This window comes from Cydia strobilella, chromosome 13 (genome assembly GCF_947568885.1).
Source record: "Cydia strobilella chromosome 13, ilCydStro3.1, whole genome shotgun sequence".
Classification (NCBI taxonomy): domain Eukaryota; kingdom Metazoa; phylum Arthropoda; class Insecta; order Lepidoptera; family Tortricidae; genus Cydia; species Cydia strobilella.
In genome coordinates, this window is record NC_086053.1 from 6,212,832 (window position 1) to 6,235,714 (window position 22,883).

At 36.2% G+C, this 22,883-nt stretch overlaps 1 protein-coding gene across 1 annotated transcript in view; it reads right to left on the bottom strand.

The window, feature by feature from the left end:
• LOC134746564 (runt-related transcription factor 1) overlaps nt 1–17,322 on the bottom strand; it is a 48,590-nt gene extending 31,268 nt beyond the window's left edge. The window contains exons 1-3 of the mRNA XM_063680982.1: nt 17,043–17,322; nt 6,415–6,738; nt 5,674–5,890 (exon numbers count right to left, since the gene is read on the bottom strand). Of these exons, the coding sequence (XP_063537052.1) occupies nt 5,674–5,890; nt 6,415–6,594 (397 nt within the window). The 5' untranslated portion in view covers nt 6,595–6,738; nt 17,043–17,322. The remainder of the gene's footprint in view (nt 1–5,673; nt 5,891–6,414; nt 6,739–17,042) is intronic.
• Nucleotides 17,323–22,883: the final 5,561 nt, after the last annotated feature.

Sequence of the window (22,883 nt, forward strand, 5' to 3'; positions counted from 1 at the left end):
GCAGTCGAATGCCACACACGCTACGTTTTACCTGTGCAGTTGGCAAAACTGCGCAGGCATACCCTAGTGTGTATGGCCAGCTTTATACTTTACACAAACAATCAATGAACATTCGCTTCGCTTTGTGGTCGCGATACACTGGTACTGCCCACACCCACGCTCGCTAATCTGTAATAACAGACAACTTACCCCCATCCGAGTATTTCTTACAACTTGCCCCTTCGTTAGTGCACTATTTGAATATGAGTTCGGCTGTTTGCGACCCTAAAGTTTCAGTTTGCGCTTTCCGTTGTTCTGGATTGATCGATGGACGCAACGAGATAGTAGTAGTTAAGGGGCCCACTGATTACCAGTCCGCCGGACGATATCAGCCTGTCAGTTAGAACAAAAATTTGACAGTTCCGAACAACTGACAGGCTGATATCGTCCAGCAGACTGGTAATCAGCGGGCCCCATTAGGGAAGTATTTCAGCTATTTAAAACAGGAATTTCTTATTTTAACCAAGTGAGAGTGAAAATGGAGTAAAACTGTCTTTGAATCCTTTACTCCTGATCCCGTACTACCTAATATACATACTTTACTCTTTATCCCGTACCATGAGTCACTGACAGTGTCAAAACTGACATATACGCTAACCTCTACGTAATATGATTTCTATACATCCCGCTCGCACTAATATGTGAGTACGAGCGAGATGCATAGTAAGTAAGTTACGTTCTTGATAGAGTTTATGTCAGTGCCAAACTGGTGGTAGCCACACTGTTTCTGTGACAACAAGTTTGGTAACTGGTCAAAGTTTTAGTCAAATTTAACCCTAAAATCTTAAAAAAGTTGCCATTTCTTAAATGCACATAGACTCAATTTAGTTCAAGATCATTATTTTAATTGTGTTCGTAGAAAAAAAATCGAAACAGCCGAAATTAGTCAATTTGGACAAAAAAAATAATCTCATATAGTGCCTGTTGCACACCCAGTCACAAGTTGAATTTGACTACTGAGATTTGCTGCTAAGATTAAATTAGGTGCAAATTTATAGAAAAATATAGAAATCTAGGTAAGAAACTCTTCTCTTACTGTCTCGCGGCAGTTGCGCGAAACTCCTCCTTTTGGGTATTCTCGGCTCCATTCGGCTCAGCATTGCACCGAGCAATTATTAGGGTTGACACAACTTGACGTCCCTTTGCGTGCACGACCACAGATAAGATAATGACTTCAATTTTGACATACAAACATTACGTGTACCTATAATCGGAATTAATTTTATTTGTCGCCAAAGTAGCTACATATATATGATACGATATATGATATATCTATAGCTTATAGTCTCGTAGTGATCCGTCGGCGAAGCAATACAAATGCAAGGGGCAGTTGACCGCACTTCACTCGACTTAACCGATTATGGCGATTATACCACTATTGCACAACAGTTATCAACATTACACAGAATATCAGTGTTTATGGAAAGGGGTAGCCCAACAAGCACAAAACTTTTTCTAATTAATTTTTTCGACTTATGCCTGGTTTCAGTTTTTTTTAACTTAGTCTCCGAAAATGGCTCCCAAATGATAAAATAAAAAAAAGCGGTAGCATATTTGATGGCTGTAAAAAGGAAATAGACAAAGTAGAAATAGTCGAGAGCACTAAATCAAAGCATCTTTAATAAGTTTGGACAACTGAGGTAAAGACGCCTATTACCTTGGTTGTAAAATTTGGCGCCTATCGCCGTGTTATTTTAAAATACGCATTTTATAACCAAACTGATCGATTTTCTATAAAACATATTTTACACAAACGAAGCCTATTTAGTTTACTAACGGACATATTAGTGCTAGGTGTGTGAATGAAGCAAAAAAATATTCACCATATTTTTGTGACAAAATCACATTTCCAAACCTAAAAACGGCGAAATCTACCGCTATTTCGCGTGGCCCATGTGCGGTTTAGCTCGGGAAAAACTCATGAGTTTGGATGTATTTAGTAGGCAACAGGTGTTATCAAATACTTGATACCTTTATGTAGAGAATTATTTAGAGAATCGATCTGCTTATTTATAAAAAATTATGCGTTAATTATTAAAACCAGGAAAGCCTATATGTGGTTGTCCCGCGCGGCACTATTTTTGTATCAAGGATACAGGAGGTTTGTCTATTGATCTTCCATTAAGTACATTTTAATAACCGATGGTAGAAAATGGCTGATTATATACCCTCGGGAATAGAATCGCAATTGGCGGTAATATAATCACACCCTGTCATTACCACGACGGTAATAGAAGACTGGCGCATTTTGGTTTCAATAATTATTTTCTTGAATATAATAAACTAAAAGGAGTCTTAAAAGTTAAGTAGGTGAAAGTTTAATAAACATAAAATAATTATTCTCGGTCGTTTGAAGCTTGGATATCCTTAATTTGTTCGGAATCATTCCAAAAAATTCAAAATTACCTACCACGGTATTAGACGCCTTTACCTTAATTGTGAACAAAGAATTCTTATACCATTTAACTTAGAGAGTATTGGCAAGAAGTTCATAAGGTTTGAGTTTTACTCAGTGAGCATTAAATTTTTAAACTACTCGTAGATTTGGTGCCAACCTTCAACTAGAAAACCTGCACTAAAATACCAAAAGTCTGAGTTAAACGGTAGCTGGTTCTAATTCTTAGCCGTCGGGAATCAGTAGAAGTGCCGCGACTCGCGTCACACCGGGGCGGTTGACCGCGCATTAACCCCACGGCAGCGGCATTGTTTCACAGTCTGTTATTTGGTAGGTACCGTTGCCTACACTGTACACCATTGACATCACAGATATGCAAATTGCGGGAAGATACCAAAAAAGCTGAATAAAATCTTGGAAATTGCTGAAAAAAAAAATACGGAAGCTTATTTTGGATGATTCGTGATCCAGAACCATTTTTTCTGACTGCAAATGATCCACACTATCATATGGTAGTCTTTGATTAAATAATCATTAGTTAATCTCATTTTTCAAGTAAAATTAATCTTATACTAAGTAATCATGGTCACCCTATCTATGACTTTTGACATAGGCTGTATGGAAAGCGACAAGACGTCACGTCACATTGAGTAGGGTGACCAATTGTATGCAAAAATGTTTTTTCTACTTGTCATTTGAAAAATAATCATCATTATTGGTATTGGTGATAAAAAATAATTAACAAAATCATTAGACTCGTCTTTGAATTCTGTATGATGTCTTGTTCTCTTGCTCCACGACTCCGAAATTACCCTGTATACTACATTATCTTATGGAAATCATAGTCATTGACAACCAGCAAGATGGTACATTTGTCTAGAAAAGTTACGTTAAAACGGCAGTTGCCATCTCTTCCGTTATATTTTTTCCGGCACGATTTTTTCCTAAATAATAAGATTCATAACGTTTGAAACTAAAGGTCAGAATCTTGGCCTGCAAGGTCAAATATACATAAAAAGAAAAAGCTAAATAATAACTTTTTACTTATATGTCATTCATAAACTATAGAGCTTTCGACAAACTACTAGTAGTATGTTAAATGATAAACTCAAGCGACTTCGCATCTTAAACTTGTTTTCTATACAAACAAATATGAATGTTTACGGTAATACAGACATGTACTCATAAAAAACCTCCCCTAAGTAAGCACTCAAGACAAAGCCCGGAGCGGAAGGCTGGTGAATATTTGAACGGGCTCTCTTTGCACGATATTAAGTCAATGGGGTAATTGATCTGAGATAAATCTGGAAAGAGCTTGATGGAAGAGGTTGCTCAAAGAGTAAGTAGGTGATTATTTATAACAGGTGTACGATGCCAACCTTTTTAATTTAAGAGGATTGTAAATTCGGTATGCCAAATAAAGTAAAGCCTGACCAGGAATATAATATGATCACGCGCCATGTTGCGGAATTTCACTGGAACTAATTCATAACTTTTTCCAGTACTTCCATCGTGGATTTAGCCATTTTTACTGGCTAAACTTATTAAAATACGTGGAGCTATTATAGTGCGCCGCGGGTAGCGGGGGTGACGCGGGTAGCGCGGGTAGCGGGGGGTATACTGAACCTCAGAATAATAACTAAAGCATAGAAGCCGGGCAAAAATAAGAGCTTGGTAAAAAGTATCGTATTCACAACACGCTTTTACATTTTGTCTATGAGTGAGTGAGACAACAATCCGCAAGTTCTTTCATTTTTTTCAGTATTGTCATAACATGAATTGAGGAAAATGTCAAATGGTGGTTTTTGGTGGTCTTTTAATCCAGCCAAATAAAAATATATGTTCGTTATTTGACAGATAGGTGTCAACTGTAACAACTTGACATAGTCGTATTATTTTAGTTGAAATATTTCGCGGAATTTCAGCGGTCATCTTGCTTAATTTTAATTATATTGTTGCTATTCCTGAAAGATTGTTGTAAAACGTGCTGAGTTTTTATTTGTAATGGTTTGAAGTTCCCTATGTGATAATGTTTTGTGTGATCGAGGGCCGTAAATCGCATACAGAAAGAAAAGAAAATACGCACGAACCGGTAACCTTTAATCGGTGAGTTTTGTTCAATTTTGAAGAAATTAATTTATAGGAATTGACCCTAAACATTGAAATCGATATGTTGTTTATGTAATTATTACTTGCATTCAAGTCTGTATAAATTTTTGCATATATTTTCGAAATGTTCTGCTAACTATAAAAGGTTATAATATATTTTTGCCATAGTGATGTACTGTGTATTTATCGACCTCAGATCAATAACCTATCGACATTTACAGCTTTCTTATAGTTTGGCCCAGGACTGTCTCATTTTAATTGATGAGTACAGTCAAGGGCAAAAATTGAAGAAATCTGTAGCAGGCGGCTCTTTGATTACAAGGATTGCATAATTTTTATACTTTAAGTATAAAAGTTATGCAATCCTTGTATCAAACGAGCCGCCTGCTACAGATTTCTTGAAATTGCCGCGTTCTTTCAGGGTTCAACTTTCATTAGCCAGACTATTATCAATTTGCCAATTTCGTGATTATTTTTTTATACGGCACACTAACTTATGCATAATTTATCGATATAAAAAGTCGACACAGTTACATCCCTAGCAAAATATCAAACTCATGACACCGGACGTAAATGAGAAATAACAAGCATATATGCATCTCTTTTCGGCACATTATCTAATTCGTAAGGAAGTAAAGGAAGGGTATACATATTTGCGAAGCATTTTTGCCCGGCTTCTATGCTTTAGTTATTATTCTGAGTACCTACTGAACTGTCACCCTATACATGAAAATAACAGCGCCCTCTTGACATATATCATATAAACTGGTCAGGCTTTATATTATTTGATCCTAAACATATTCAACCTTGGTTAAAATATGAAACCATTTTTCAAATAATATACATACAAATCAATACGTAGGTACCTACACATATTTTTTTTGCAGATAAGTCACTAAATAAAGCAAGTCTAGCTCGTTACTGCCGTTCCGATCACTGATTGCTACTCCCATTCTGACCATTGAGAACTTAGCGTTTAGGTTCATAAATCAGCCATATATAGTTCCACGTCCAGTTGCGAAGCAGTTCTAATCGTTTCCTACTTGCACTCTGGTAAGGATTCCGTCACCATTTTAAGGGCTCACCAAGAAAACTACTGCTACTAGACAATAAACATAATTCTCACTTACCCCTTCCACTCCTCCCAACGAACCTCAGGTCATTAAACTTGGCGACCTGGTTCTTCATCACCGCCGTACAGTTCCGCAGCTCCGCGGAGCAGTTCTCATCGTTCCCTGCTCGCACTGTGACCAGGGTGCCGTCGCCGACGTCGCCAAGGGCCACCACCTTGAAGGCCACGGGGAGGGTCTTGTTGGAGCGCCAGTGTGGGGGCAGGACTGTGCAAACCTGGAGAAGAGAATGGTAAGATGGTAAAACATCAGAAAAGGTATTTTAGAGCATGCTCAGGGTTTTCACAAATTTTACAATAGAATGATACGATATGATAGAGGTACTTATGTATTAACTTTCTATTTGAATCCTACTGAATAGCACGATATTTAGGAACAAGTAACCCAATTAACAGACCAATGACGGAAAAATCAAACAAATACCCATTAATCAACAAAACTGGATCTCACTCGGATGAACTACTAGCAGACCAGTAGTTTGATCATCAGGGGGAACACCATGCTTCGTTCGTCTATTTTTAATTGTGGGTTTACATTACTTACCACATGCGGACTACCAGTATTAACCAGCTCTCCTGGTCAGAAAACATGCCCTCCAGCGTCCGCTCAGCTAACATCTGCTGACTCGGTAACGCCCTATAATTAGAAGATGGCGACTTATGCCTTATGCCCCAACCTGCCCTTCTTCGACATTTTTCTTAATAAATTAATCATCTAACCAAAAGATGTCACATAACTTACCACATGCGGACTGCCAGTCTTGACCAGCTCGCCTGGATGATCAGCCAAAAGGCCTTCCAGCGTCCGCTCAGCTAGCAGCTCAGCCGTCAACGGCTGGCTGGGTAACGCCCCATAACTAGACGACGGCGCCTCATGCCCCAACCCACTCGTGGTCGACGTCACTTCACTCGATAAATGCATCGTCTAAACACTTTATTGTTCTGCACATTCACTTGTCTATGAACACATGGTCTGTCACATGTCCCATTTAAAGAACTTCGTGCTGAAATCGGCATCAGTGTGCCGGTGTAATAACGATGACGCAGACATTTTAAATGGCCAGACCTGTAAAAAATGTCTTGAATTAGAGTTCATAAGCAGAAATGAGAAAAATGGGGAGCAAGAAGAATAATAGAATTAATGGATAAACAGTGGATAAACACAATCTCTAGATTAGGTATACTCGGAATATATGAGATGGGATATGTCGGGAGTAGGTATGAGATACTCGGATCACGTCTTACCTAAAGTAAAATGTTCTTGCAAATATAGGTACAGTCGCCATCAGATATATCGGAGCGGCCGAGGTTCTCACAAATATCTGAACACGCCTCTATTGTCAAGGCGTTAGAGTCCGTGTTCAGATATTTTTGAGCACCTTGGCCGCTACGATATATCTGATGGCGACTGTACATTCAGCCAATATTTGAGGTTTTCATCCGAAACATAAGTGCTTACACACCATGTAATAATAGACTCGAAGCAAATTGTAGCTAGGATACAGGGTAGGTTCAGTTTTTAATACTTATTAATAGTTTCAAGTTAAAAAAAGGAAGCACAATTGGTGACATGGTGTCTAGAAACGTGTTAAAAAATGCATACGTCCCTAACTATCCCATTTTTCACAGACATCGCACGAAAAGGGAAAACATGAAAGTGAACGCGTTTTGAAGCGCAATTTGCTTTGACAATCGAACTAGCCGGGCCCACTTCCGCGCGGCGCGGGATTGTTACTGTATACACAGTAGTAGGTACGCAATATGTATACGCATTATTTGCTTACCAACGTGTTCGCAGGATAATAGAATATGAAGGTACGTTATTTTATAAATATATATTTTTACTGGTAAAGCGATCGTGGCCCTGGAAAGGCGTAAGTATTTAGGTGAATTCTAGTCTGAATGATGAAGAAGTGCGAGGAAATGCTGTCAGAATCTACGGCACCATGCACCATTTATTTATAGGTATATTAAGTTTGTAAGTAATTTAGAAATACAATAAATATACGTTTATGAGGAAGTTGTACACTCAGCAGCAAGAATCACAAAGCAAAGTGTTTATAATGATAGTGTGTAGCTAATTACGTCGTACTGTACTTGTACACATGGTTCCTTTTTGACTTTTGTCAAATTTTATTTTGTAGATATTATAGAATTTGAAGTATAGCACCGAAAGTATGTAGGTACGAGACATCATACATACATGCATAACATGTATCGACAACCTTTTCTACCACTTTATATTTTTTCGACGCATTTCAAAGTCGTTTATGGAAATAAGTAGTGCTCCCTTCGCTACGGTTGGTTAGGTGAAACTTTATTCCATATGCGTCTTTGATGTTTGTCTATTTCAAGAGAAATCAAAATTGTAGAATAATATATAGCTATATACATATAGGTGGTCATATCCATCATCATCGAACTTTCCCCTAAACTGTCTACCGCACTCAGTACATTCAAAGTCTAGCACATTGAGTGCCAACATTTTCGTAGCGCTACGCTCGTAGCCGATCCCAGTGTTTTCCCGCTTTATAGAGGAAAGCGACTACGAACAGTACGAACATAGAACCCGTCATGCCGGTTCCCAGTACCCCAGTACTCAATGTGCTAGAATATTATTGCGAACGGTTTGGCACTAATAAATACATATACCTACACGGCTTTTTTGAATTAAATTGAGTGAAAAAATAACACTACTAAGTAGTGGATCTGTTTACTTCTTTCTTATTTCGTTGTGGCCAAAAAAGTAAACGTAAATAAGTCATTCTCAAAAGTCCAAATAAAATGGATACGTACTCATATTTTTTGAGACTAAGGTTAACACACCGGCGATAATACTTACACCCCTTGCCGGGGGCGCAAATAGGCCGTTACGACGCTTTATCTCTCGCATCTAAAACGCCGTAACTCCCCACAATCCACTTTATAGGGACTTCCTCTTTCAAATGCAGTTGTTGATAACATGCTCCTTTTCCGAATGTCTTAAGTTTCCAAAGCGTCTTACGCAGGCGACTTAATAGTCTTATTCTAACCAGTTTATAAGTGATCTCTGAACATGCATTGTTGTTGAGGATCTTAAAACCACATTTATGCTGGCTTTTCTTAGGCGAACGCTACATGGAAATGGGAATAATTGCAGCATATTTAGAGGATAAGACGTTTTCGAATAGCGGCTGTCGATATGTCGATCGTGATGTTAAACCTAATTCCGGTAGGGTAACATGTCGCCGTGTTTACTCTTTGTCGTAAAGGTTTAGACAATTTGTCTATATTGCTGCAGGTTTTATCGATAAGTTATGAGGGAGATTTTGCTCTTAGCTAGAGACGGGTTATGAAGTCAAGACTGTTATGTCGCAACAAGTATATTTATTGATGTTGTTATTATCCACATAAACCTACAGATTTATTAAATGGTTAGGCTATAAATAGGCATATTGTCAATGATAGCGAAAATGAGGTTTTTTTCGTTGATATGAAATTATAAGTTATCTGCATGATAGCAGCGCTGTCTTCTTTTACTGTGTACCTACTTAGAATACTCTAAACCTATAATTCGAATAGTTATAAGTAATTGCTAATCGTCTATGAATTGACTGTTACGTTTGTATAATAATATCTGCTTTATACAAATCAAAATTAAACTTTTCACATCCTTACAACATTTACAAAATCAAAACAATTCAAAAACAAAACACAGTCGTGATTCCGGTGAACATTGGGCTCATGAATACGATCGCAATAAAATCTTAGCGTAAAACATATAAAGGGCTCAGTCGTAAATAATAAAGCTTGTAGGGTTGCGGGGTTGCCATCGTACAAGTACGAGTACAAGAGCTCGTTACACCCTTTACTGGCTGTTACATGTCTGTCTTGATGTTCGTACACTTGAGTAGATCGGGATTTTGATGAAAGTACGCTTACCATCGTCGATTTAAAATACCCTTACTGATAAAACGGTAAACTTGATTAGATAACTGCTAATACCTAACAATAACTGGCTCAAAAAGCCACGGTGTCCCTAGCCATTGGACACAGCCGGAATGTACATATGCATTAGGGTATTTAGAACCAGTATAGAAAGTATCATAACAACTGGTGTAGCGGTTACGAATAAATTAACAAATTACGATTTTTTACTATGGAGCAGCCTGTATGTGTTAGTAGCTCTTGAGGTTATAAATAGTATGAGACCTTCATCGACCTTTTTGATTATCTTTTTAGGGGTCCGTACCAAAAATCTACAAAAGGAACTCTTATGGTGCGACTCTGATGTCCGTCTGTCTATTGCTAAATATCTCGAGAACTACTGAAGCTATTGGTTTAAAATTTGGAATAGTTATGAACAACGCTTACCCAAATACATTTGGAGTGTATTTTTTTATTTTATTTTTTTATTAATTTAAAAAAAAATCCCAAAATGGAGGTAGTGCCCTAAAGTACAAAATTGGTGAGAAATAAATGCTTTGACTGTACCACCATAAGAATTAAAGGGGATACGAATATTTTTCAATGAAGGCTCGACGCAAAATACATTGTGAGCCCCTGATTTAGTCAATCACACATTCGCGTCACATCTGCACGACTAATAAAAAATTCCGCCCTACCATTCCCAATAACATCGATTATCGGACCAATTTTAAAGAGAAGGGAATCAATGGTGCAAAGGGACAAATTCCTAAGGGCCTCGTCCCCAGGGATACAAGGATAATGACCGTACAGCCAGTGACGGTTACAAATGGGTTAGCAAATGTAATATCCGACCGTCCGACCCTAGGTGATATTCAAATGGCGTCTTGGACGCAAGACGGACGCCGGATGTCCTGATTGTGGCACACGATCTGAATTCGGAGTGTGCTTGACGCCGCGTAGGGCTGGTTACTTTATCTGAGGAAATGTAGGGGAGAACTGTATATCAGGATAAAACTGTAGCCACTGGCAGGCTCAGCGCAGCATAGACTAGGCTGTTCAGGTTATGTGATTATGTATTTGCCTCATATTTGTCTTTATAATAATTTTACTATATTATATTATATTCCCTCTATTTGAAATCGCGAATTTAATAATATTATGCACTGAGATATCACTGAGTAGAACTTTGCGAAAATCGTGTATCATACACGGTATAAGAAAAAGCCTCTCGAAAGTTTGTGGTAACGTTTAAAAATTCCATGGGTACCCCATAGGTATGGTGTACACTGGTAAATTTATTTAATCGACCGTATAAAAAAACAGTAAGGCCCTCCCCTGACAAGAGATTAAAACTTTTAATCTTAAAAACACCCCGGCACATAAACAAGATCGCACAATCAGCCAGTTAAATAAGAATGCGAGAAATGCGGGCGACGTCATTTATTAGAAGCTTCCCTACCCGAAGCTAGTGGTTGTACATTTCGGGAAGTATTCTCATCACTGGGAGCATTGAGGTACTATGTAGTACTAGAGAAGGCATCTAAGAAAATGTTTCCGCACCTCCTACAAATGTTATAACTATCAAAATATCTTGCAATCTATTACTAAAAACCGGCCAAGTGCGAGTCGGACTTGCGCACGAAAGGTTCCGTACCATTACGCAAAAACCGGCCAAGTGCGAGTCGGACTCGCGTTCCAAGGGTTCCGTACATTACACAATTTAAACAATGTATTTTTTATGTAAAACGTGAGTGAAATGTCTTTAAAAAACCTGTAGGGGGTCGGATCAAAAACTAAGTAATTAAGTCCGACTCATGCTTGACTGCAATTTCTAATAGGTTTTCCTGTAATCTATAGGTAAAGATCTATTTTGTGTATTTTTTTCAAAATTTTAGACCCAGTAGTTTCTGAGATAAAGGAGGGAATGGTCATTTTTTGCTTATTTTCTTGAATAACTTCTAAACTGTTTATCCTAAAAATATATAAAATATATATTTGAGATTCTCACACTGAGCTCTTTCATTTGATATATAACACGATATAGTTTGATAAATTTAATTTTTTTAATTTTCTCCCTTACCCCCCTCAAGTGGCCCCTATGTTTAAAAATTATTTGTTTACGTTACATGTCCGTCTTTGGGTCGTCACAAACTTACATATGTGTACCAAATTTCAAATTAATTGGTCCAGTAGTTTCAGAGAAAATAGGCTGTGACAGACGGACAGACAGACAGACGCACTAGTGATCCTATAAGAGTTCCGTTTTTTTCCTTTTGAGGTACGGAACCCTAAAAAATGGCAAAAAAATCACGTTTGTTGTATGGGAGCCCCACTTAAATATTGACTTTATTCTGTTTTTTAGTATTTGTTATTATAGCGGCAACAGAAATACATCATCTGTAAAAATTTCGACTGTCTAGCAGTTATCACGGTTCGTCACGGACAGACAGCGGAGTCTTAGTAATAGGGTCCCGTTTTTACCCTTTGGGAACGGAACCCTAAAAAGGTACTAGGTACCTACTTGGTTACTCTCTCCATTAAAATATTGTTGGGGCCAGCAGACCTAATTACAAGTACACACACGTAAATCAATAGACTGACTTCCTCTTCTTCTAAACGATATCAATTAGCCAATTAAAAACATAAGGTATCAACATAATTAAAGTAGAGGTATAAAAAGCACATCCCGGCTCCCCTAACCCTTCCACTGCCGCTATAAGCCATAAAGCGCATCTTCATAATACACATAAATCTGCTAACGCGCAACGACATCAGTATATGTACAACTAGAGACTAGAGAGAATATTGCCATTAACACTCAGATAATAATACGACAATATGGTAATAATAATATGGTAATAATATGGCAGTCACTGAATCCGGGGTAAATCAATCCTTTGATACCTATAGAAGTGTCCTACGTGGGCGAGCGTGGGTTGCGAACGCGAACGCCGTGGGCCCGCCGCGCCGATTCGCTTAGCGTTCGCGAGTTGTTCGCTTACGTACTCGTAAGACGCAGCGTAACACAATCAGTGCCAGCGCGAGCTACGCGCAGCGAGCGTAGCCGATAACACGGGGAAAACCATAATTACATGTATGTAGCGAAAAGCGAGAACTCGCCTAGCGGGTTGCCGGCAGTGAATGTGTTAATTATACACAAACCATTATTTTTATATTAATTCCTATAGTGTTTTTAATTCATCTTATTGCTCAATCGGTCAAAACCGTGCGAAAAAACTGGTGTCCGTCTTTCCCATGGGCACAAAACGAAAATTTACAAGGTACATTTATTTTTATTTATTTATTTATTTTTTTTTTATTTTTAGGTACATTTAACTGATGCTTTAATCATTCAGCTTTTAAAAAGTAGAAGTTTAGAACATGCCTATAAGGATCCGGCAAGAAGGTTAGGCTTTAAAGTACTTCTTTTTTATTTTGTCCACAGGAAAGACGTATAAGCTTAATACATTAATAAAAACAATTTTTTTTAGCCCGAATGAAATAGTATTACTATAAATAAAATACCGAAATGGTTTTCCGGTATGGAGCGAAAATGCTTGGTAAAAGCAAAACGACAACGTGTCGTGATTGGCTCTATATGAGTGGTTTTTTAAGAGTAAATGAGATTAGACACTAAGTTAAAAACATTTCAAAGGTGGCCTAATAAACATTGATAGCTTTTATCATGCGAATTAATTATGCATTTAACAATTATGTAACTATGATACAAATAAGTGTTATCACTTAAGGTTCCATTATATGAATTTAATTAGGTACTCTTATTATTCAAGTATGTACTCGTATTCATTCTTAATAAATACCCTTAGAGCATTAAATACCTATATTTAAAAATAACGACCTGATTAGAACGATATTGACGATATTTCAATATAATTTCTAATAAAAGTTAACTATTAGTCCAGTACATTCAGGTCTTTGCATTTGAGTTTAATAATTAATAACACTACATTAGGGTAAAGCACTCTTAAAATACACGCGGGCCTAAGTACGTGATGTTTAAAGTTTTATACCTATTTGTGTTTTAATATTAACGATAACTATGCCAAAGATCTTGACGCGTTCGCTGATAATACGCCGATAGGTGGGGTACTTGTAAGTGTGTAATGAGGGCTATCGTTTTTTTGCTCACCAGTTGGCGCCTCTGTTGATGGTGGTCCAAAAGACTAAAGAACAGCTGTCAGTCATTAAAGTGACAAGTGACATTTGACATTTCGAGCTATGGAAAAGACCACCATCTACACTAGCGCCCCTAGCGGCGAATTCATACGCGTTAGCCCTCATTGAATGAGTATAGTCCGACAAGAAATTGTAGAAAATAAATGAGGGCGCCACTTCCTACGTAACTGTCACATTTTTGACGTAAAGTGCTTAAACGTGCCAACAATTTAGTATGGAATTTTTTAGTTCCATTTTATTTATAGCAAAGATAGATATAACTTCGTAATAGATGGATACAGTCTAAGGAAAAAACGTGGCTCGAAAATCAAGAAAATTTGATTCTTGATCAGAGAGCGCTACTAGCTTTGGCCTACTGTCGTATAGATGGCGTTGACGGTTTCGTTTGTTATTTAACAATTTTAACGCATATCAGTGAAAGAACATGGATCAAAATCATAAAAATAATTAATGCAAATAAAAAAAAACATTTATCCATATTTAAACACATTTTATCGTATTTTTATAAATCATCATTTTTAGTTTTAAGGTGTGTCGATAGATGGCAGTGAATTTACTGGGGTTACAAAATTTACTATGACAGTATACCGCTCTACCTTATTATATCCTCTTTGTTTATAGTTTGTCAAAGTACTGTCTCATTCCAAACATAGACGGAGAGTCATACTATCTTTGTCTTACACTAGTACTAGCACCCAAAAGAAAAGGATGAGTAGTTTCTTTTTGTAGTTGGTTGTCAGTACTTAAATAAGAACAAAAAAACTAGGTACTCATCCTTTTCTTCTGGGTGCTAGTACTAGTGTAAGAAAGAGTATGATTCTCTCTGTATATGTTACTACTAGTACTATGAAATGAGATAGTCCTTTGACAAACTATATTAAACATGATTTCCTTACACAAAATCTTATTTTATTGGATGATGATCAATATATTCACCGCTTCAATTTAACATTCTAGGTATGCGTGTTTTTCATACGACTGTACCTATAAATAAAGGTTTGTACACATCAGCTTCTTCATTTATCTTCTCTGACTTCCAAATTCAAAACATTGAATGTTCGAAATTCAAACGTCGCGAAAACAACAAGTCGGGGCGCGTGAACAATGCTGCCGCGTAAATCAAATGTGTCTTAACGAACTTTGAAAAACCATTCAATTACGCACCGTATTTCCACTGTGTAAGGTGTATAATTGAATGATTTTTCAAGAGTACTTAACCTTATCTGTTAAAACGCTAAAATGTGAACCCGATGAAGGAATTATCTTACACGGCCTCCCCTCCGTCGTTATCACAGTGCGAATTAAAATTAAATCGCGTTATTGATTTTAGATCGGATTGACAGGTTTAGTATTATTGTTGCATGACTTGTTGTGCTTCCTAAATTTTAGCGTGTGTTAGAAAAATTTTGCTCAAAATAAAGATACTATATTTTTTTAGTTTTTTCAATTTCAAGATTAAAAGGTTTTAGATATATGCTATTTTTTTACACGAAATAAGAAGATAAATATGAAACAAAGTAGGTACCTGCAAGGGTTTACTATCATTAGGTACAGATGGAAAATTGTCCACTCGAAATTATACGTCAAAGTAGAAAAATTACAATTTCAAGTATATCAACTAAGAACATTGTCTATCCAGCATAATGTCGAAAAAGAATTATGTCCAATAGTAAAAATGTCAAATATGATGTCGAAAAATATTTGTCCACTTTTGTTTACGTACACTCATATTCATATCATATTCATATCATCAGTTACTGCATACATGTGTTTACACTGGGTCTTATTTATATCTTAGGTTACAACATGCACCCGTAAAGGCATAGCAACACTTAGAAAAAGTATAATTGATAATGGACAAAATTCCATTCTGGTTTAATTAATTTAACAATTACAAATTTAGTTAAAAACGGTTTTTAGCACAATTACATTTTAACTAGATCCACTTTGGATACTTTTGATCCAACTTCAGAATGGTCATTTCAAGTGGACGATTTTCCATTTGTACCTAATGACAGTAAACTCCTGCAAAGATGGCTTGGTTTTAAAAAATATTTCACTATAACTCAGATTTTTTTTTTCAAAAAACAAAATAGTACAATTTTTACAATAATGACATAAATGACATAATCGATTATCAATAAATAAAATATCATACAAAACATAAACTGTAAAATTTACAATATATTTCGTATCAGTACATTTTTTTAATATCAGAGTCGTACAATGTATTAACTTTTTATCGTAGGTGTAATTATAATAGAACATTTTCTCCCAAAGTGGCGCCTACATCGTTACGCAACAATTACAGGTAAAGTTGCCGTTAATGGCAGTTGTGTCGCTTTTTAACAACTTCCCGCCAAGGTCCGCTCTGTGGATCTGTGTTATATGAGTTGCGATTGGTTTTCAACCTTGTTACTTACTTAATACTTGCTTACGTTTACGACAACTTAATATTTTTTGTAGTAGTCCGAGTTTTGATATATCTTTTATAACAGTTTTATTTTTTATAACATAGATCTGGCAAGTGTGTAAATATTAACAATCTTATGGATTTTATTTCTGAATTAAATTAAATGGTATGATTTGAATGCGAATTCATAGATTTTTTAGTTTAGTAAAAAAGTATTTATCTTTTTGAAGTAGTACATCTTTTAAGTAGGTACTTAATATTAAACTTTTTTTGACACACGTAAAATCAGATAAATATTATTTAAAACGCATCTAGTACATTTTATTTTAGTTTATAAGGGCGTCTTAATCATAAATAATTTGGTTTAAGTTTGTAAGTAAACTATTCGCATTGAAAAACAAAAACAAATATAACTTTATTATTTTGTTAGATAACTTAGAACAACCAAAAATCTAAAACACTGTTTTCCGGATTAAATTAATTACCTATTAAATCCATTACGAATATGTAGAACATAAATCCAAAAAAATCTAAAACAGTTTCTTTATAAATACGAATTCGACGCATTATACAATACAACATAACGCATTTACAATAAAAAACACTTTACATAAAATTAAACATAATCACTTACAAATGAAAGTTGTAATTACTTAGAGAAAGCGGTTTATCACGTGTGCCTTATCTGCGAAGTTTAATCGCCAGTGTGCGCCCGGGCTAATGAGCCTGCGGTCGCGCGCCTTACCCAACTTCCAACACTTGCAAACTTTACAATTAATACCCACTAACTTTACAGTCGAACACAACTTGCGAGAAAAAACATTTATTTTTAAACTTTTTTTTTAATTTACCTGGATCAGAAAATCCTTAGCCACAAAACACAAGCACTGCAAAAAGTTGCAACCGCGAAGGCGCGCGTCCGCCGCCGAACCGTGGTCGACATTAAAACCTTAGCGGGAAAGAAACGGTCCCCTTATTACGTCTCGAAAGAAATTCGCACACAGAGCCACCCCGAAAGAAGTCCACCCACACAGACGAGGTGTGTACACGGCAAGACGGGGGGACGCTGCGTCTGTGTGCGTGGGGTAGGATAGAAATAAGTATTAAAAGAGATAGTTGGGCAAGACGTACCTTGCACATGACGCCGTACGTACAGTCGATAGCATAGATCATCTATCTATACACTTTAGAAACTTCACTATAAATAAATTACACATAGGTACTGATACTTATGACGTTGACTGTACGTTATCAAAGGGACACTACGAAAAACAAAGTTGGTAATTGCTATTAAAATTTTAGATATAAAATAAATAATAAAATAAAATCAAAATCGTTTATTTCAGATCTGCATTGATCCATAACGGTGTTAGTATATAAAAAAAACCTAAAAACTATGTTAAGTACTAAATTAATTAATAATATTATAACTAAAAAATATTTATCATATAAAATATTTATTATATAAAAATATATATTTATATTAACCAACAAACGTTAGCTACAAAACACTAGTAGCGAAGTAGATCCACTTTCAAGTTTGGACGTCACTTCCAATTTCATATAAATTTACTAAAAAACAGCGGTTCATTGCGAGTAAAAGGCAAAAAAAAATACTTATGATTATAAAAAAACCGGCCAAGTGCGAGTCGGCTCGCGCACGAAGGGTTCCGTACCATCACGCAAAAAACCGCAACGCAATAAATATTTATTTTATTCTGTTTTTAGTATTTGTTGTTATAGCGGCAACAAAAATACATCATCTGTGAACATTTCAACTGTCTAGCTATCACGGTTCATGAAATATGAGATACAGCCTGGTGACAGACGTACAGACAGACAGACAGACAGACAGCGGAGTCTTAGTAATAGGGTCCCGTTTTTACCCTTTTGGTACGGAACCCTAAAAACAGCGGTTCATAAGGCAAACAACTATAATACTTATGATTATATAAAATACCTCTCTATCGCCAGTCGCCATGATGATGTTAACACATTCACTGCCAAGAACACGCTAGGTGTGATAATTTAGTATAGGAAATGAGGCGCTTGGCACAAAAAGTTTAAATGTGTCGTACTGGGGGCGTATTATGATCATAGAATAGGCGTAAAAAGTGACATGTCTTCAACCAGAAACGTCACTTTTGACTCTGACTGATCTCATCAATAACGAATTAAATTCCAAAATCAAAATCCAGGTCGAATTCGTTACCTGTAATTATGATCAGAATACGCCTCCCTTACTAGAGTTAGACCAAGATAACGTCAAACTTCTATGAAATTATGACGTATAAATAACACTTAGTTAGTTATACTTTTGTATGTAATTTTAGTTTTAAGTTTATCACGAATAAAACATTTGATTTATTGATTGATTGATTTACTTGCACTGCGTGTGCTATCAAAATCGTTGCAGACTTATCTTGGTCTAACTCTATTAAATAGTATAAATTCTAATCCATTAAAATCTTTAAATTGTAGGTAATAATAATTTCAAAGGCAATTCTTGGATCAAACGGGACATTGTCGCCTGCATAAAGGGATGGAAAAACAACTTTAAAAATTTAAATGATTTAAATAAGTAACTATGTAATTGTAAAAACAAGATAGGTAAACTACCTAATGATTAGCATTTAAAGTACAGGTTTTGTCCTCTATGTTAGTATAAGTAGATACCGTTAGCATAGAGTAACTTATACTAGAGCGGTACTGTCATAGTAAATTTTGTAACCCCAGTAAATTCACTGCCATCTGTCGACACACTTTAAAACTAAAAATGAAGATTTATAAAAATACGATAAAATGTATTTAAATATGGATAAATGATTTTTTTTTATTTGCATTAATTATTTTTATGATTTTGACCCATGTTCTTTCACTGATATGCGTTAAAATTGTTAAATAACAAACGAAACCGTCAACGCCATCTATACGACTGTAGGCCAAAACTAGTAGCGCCCTCTGAACGAGAATCAAATTTTCTTGATTTTCGAGGCACGTTTTTTCCTTAGACTGTATCCATCTATTACGGAGTTATATCTATCTTTGCCGTTAGGTACTCGAAATAAGGTTGAAGGTGCATATTATTTAGGAAGAGGCTAATGCTAGAGGCTAGTTATCTTATTTCACAAATAAATTCTAAACTTAAGTATCTTGTACTAACATATTTTAGCACAGTGGTAACAACACAATATGGAACAATCTCTTGCAGGCCAATTCGAACTTAAACTGACATCAAAATGACATCTAAAATGTCAGTCAGTTATCCTGCATTTCTCTCATACTTGTCCGTACATATATTGGCGCGGGCGAGACGCACGATAACTAAATAACATGATTCAAATATCATTCTGATGCCAGTGTACGTTCGAATTAGCCTGTAAGGCTAATATTCACCAATACATCTCAATTCAATTTCCTCCCGCGTAGCTGAAAGTCGTAGCGAGCTCTTAGCTTGCTACGTCAAAGGCTACGGTACTCTTGGCTTTGCGTTTTTGCCTTAAGTCCTACGAAATTGCAGAATTCAACAAAGCATTTTACATGGAGCCTGATTCTGTATTGATTTTGACTGTTATGGATTTAATTTGTTAGCTGTCAACAGTGTCATTTCTGGTCTAGAAATGCTATTTCAGACCAGTTTTATTTTTTTAGACGAGAAATGATAAGTCAAATCTATAACAGTTTTAGAACAATAAATTAAAATCAGTATCGGGCTTTAGGCTTTCTTTTCTATTACTTAAAATGGTAAGTTCTTTGTTAATGATATGACATGACTGTAGTAAACAATAAATACAGATCGTTGGAACCGATAAAAACTAACAAATGGTAATAAACAAAGTCAGTATTATGCTTTATTTGATTGTAGGTACAAAATCAAAAATAAAAAGAAAATTTGAGTTTCATCAATCAAAATCCAAATCAATACCAAAACCGATTAATATTGGCGTTTAAAATATCGGTTATCAGTAAGCGCTATCACAAAAACGTAAAAAATAGTATTTCTCAAAAATATGATGTAAAATAAAGTTCTAAATTAGAATCAAAGCAGAAATGTTGAAGAAATATATTTTCATCTAGAACAATTCAATAAAAATTTTGAAAAATAAATAATACTCAAATAAATTTACTGGCATAGCAATAAAAATTAAACCAATCTTATCATGTTTGTAGTCAAGATAATTTTCTACAATACCATTATCAACAGAATCATAAAATATGTCTTAATATCTAAAACTCTCTTAAAATTCCTAAATATTATTTCCTTGGCGTAGCTCGTCGTAGCGGTTCTGTAGCGCTACGAGCTACGAGCGGCTACACCCGACCTTTGCGGTTACGCTCTCGCTTACAACCGGTTAACCGGATGATAATTATCTTTTTAATCTTAAGTTTTTGTATTTTATAAATGTGACTTATGAATAATTTTGAAAGAAAAAATGATATTTAGAAACACATCAATACACTGATAAATAGCAATTTTAACGTAGGTATAATACAACGTTGGTTTTTTTATTAAACATATACTAATACAAAATAAGTGAATATGCTTGTTAAACCCAGCGTTCACAGATCACGTAAGTATTTGACAAAAGACAAACAATAAAACGCCATTTCATTATTGGCTTTGTGGTATAAATACAGTCTTACACTTATATTATATCGTGAAATAAAAATACTATACAGATATCAAAAAATCAATATCTCTAAATATTTATAATTACTTGAGTCATAAATAACCAATTGTTTGTCCGTAAAAGTCTGGGAAAAAAGTTACTTCGATTCAAAATAATAATAAAAAAACTTGTCAGAAGTTGTGACGCTCGTTGACATACATGTATATCAAGGACATGGTTTAGGAGTCGGTGAAGATATTATACACAAATTTATCCCATGTTTACTTAATGTGAATGATATTAGGTACTTATATTAAAATTTGCATCTTTACTTCTATCTATAAGAAGGCACGGGCAGAAGTCATTCAAAATTTAAAGCTCCCAATCCCAAACTCGAGTGTTTTCACGTTATGAAAAAAAAACTTTACAACCCCTAAAACCCGAAAATGGAAATTTTATACAGTCATAAAATTTAAGTGCGCACTTTAATAACTAAAGCCAAGCCGATATAGCGCTGTATCGTTGACAAAAGGATGAGCGAGCCCACCTCACCCACACCTCCACCGCAAATGATTACATTACCCACACAGGCGCACGGAACCACACGCCCACCCGCCAAACACGCCCAACGTCTTGGGTTTTCTTATAAACCACGTTGTGTTCAACGTCCCGCTCTAACACAGCGCCTGGCCTGCAGCTCTCTCTGTCCCGCAATGACGAGCTTCACATAAAGCGAGCCACATTCCCGCCTTTTTTCCCACTCCATTTTGACAGCTCGCGGCTCCATATCTGGCCGGAAAATAAGACAGCGTTCACAGATACTTAGTTGATTTGAAACTTAATTTATTGCTTTCAGTTACAATTTTGTTCGTCATCGTCTCTAAGAATCATTTCCGCTACATATCAGGAAACCCACGGTATCACCTACGAAGTAACGCTATCCCCGTAGCTTAGCTGTTGATGAGTTAGTGCTTAAATTGCCTTGGAAATGATACACCCAATATACGTTCCTAAAATATTAAACCTCTACCTCAAAATTCTCCAGCAAAATAATCTAACATCATACCTATATAAGTATCATCTTACAAAAAAAATGTCAGTAACATAAGTTACAAAATAAAAAATTGCTAACATTTCACAATAACTTCTTAGAAATGTCCTAAAGATTTAAACTGTTATTAGCACTTCACAAAATTTAAAGTAGTCCTAAGTCCCTAAGGAACATCCACCTAGCCATATAAGAATCTAAAAATAGACACACCAAAATATTTAATTCCGCATCATTCCTAAGCAAGTCAAAGAACAAAGACGCTGAAAGTTCGCAGTGTGCGCGACGTCTTAGCGACTAAGTGGCCGAAGACGCGTTAGCAGAGGCGGGGCTGAGGGCTGCGGCGCCCCGCTATCGGCACACCAAAACACACATTTTTGCCGCCGCAAACCTCGCGCCGAGGGTTAGCCGCGACCCGCAGAAACAGAACGAGACAATAGATACCTCATAACGCGGAAGCAAAAGAGAGGAGAGATGAATGCGCGCGCATTATCTCATTATCTTAGCTTTCTGAACGCAGGCGACCTGAAAACCAGTGTAACTGTGACCTTCAGTTGCATAACAACAAAGAGTGTATGTGTACTGGTTTAATGGCGAATCGGGGCAGTGATACTCGGTAGGCAGTATGAATAGCACCCCAGGGAGGTTTCAGCGCGCCAAGTTTGACAGTTGTGGAGAAAAGTTTTGGCGAGCAGTCGTCTCGCGGTAGCGAGAGATGCGCATGTTTTGAGGAAATTGAAAAATTTGATACGCTATGCGCATTACTTATACATTATGTTTAATTATCAATTTCGCTAGTTTTCTATATTTTTAGCTTACTGGTTTTAAGTAATGTCAATCGCCACTCCATAGGTATCTATTAATTAGAGCCCAAAATTAAATATTTGAGGCACTATTTGTTTAATTTTATTTGCACAAGACAATACATCAAAATAGGTAAATAAACGGCATACTGATGCCACGTAGCATTTTCTTCCAGTCACCTAAAAGGCCCACAAATTCGTCGCATATAGTTTGTGCAGAACATAAAATCG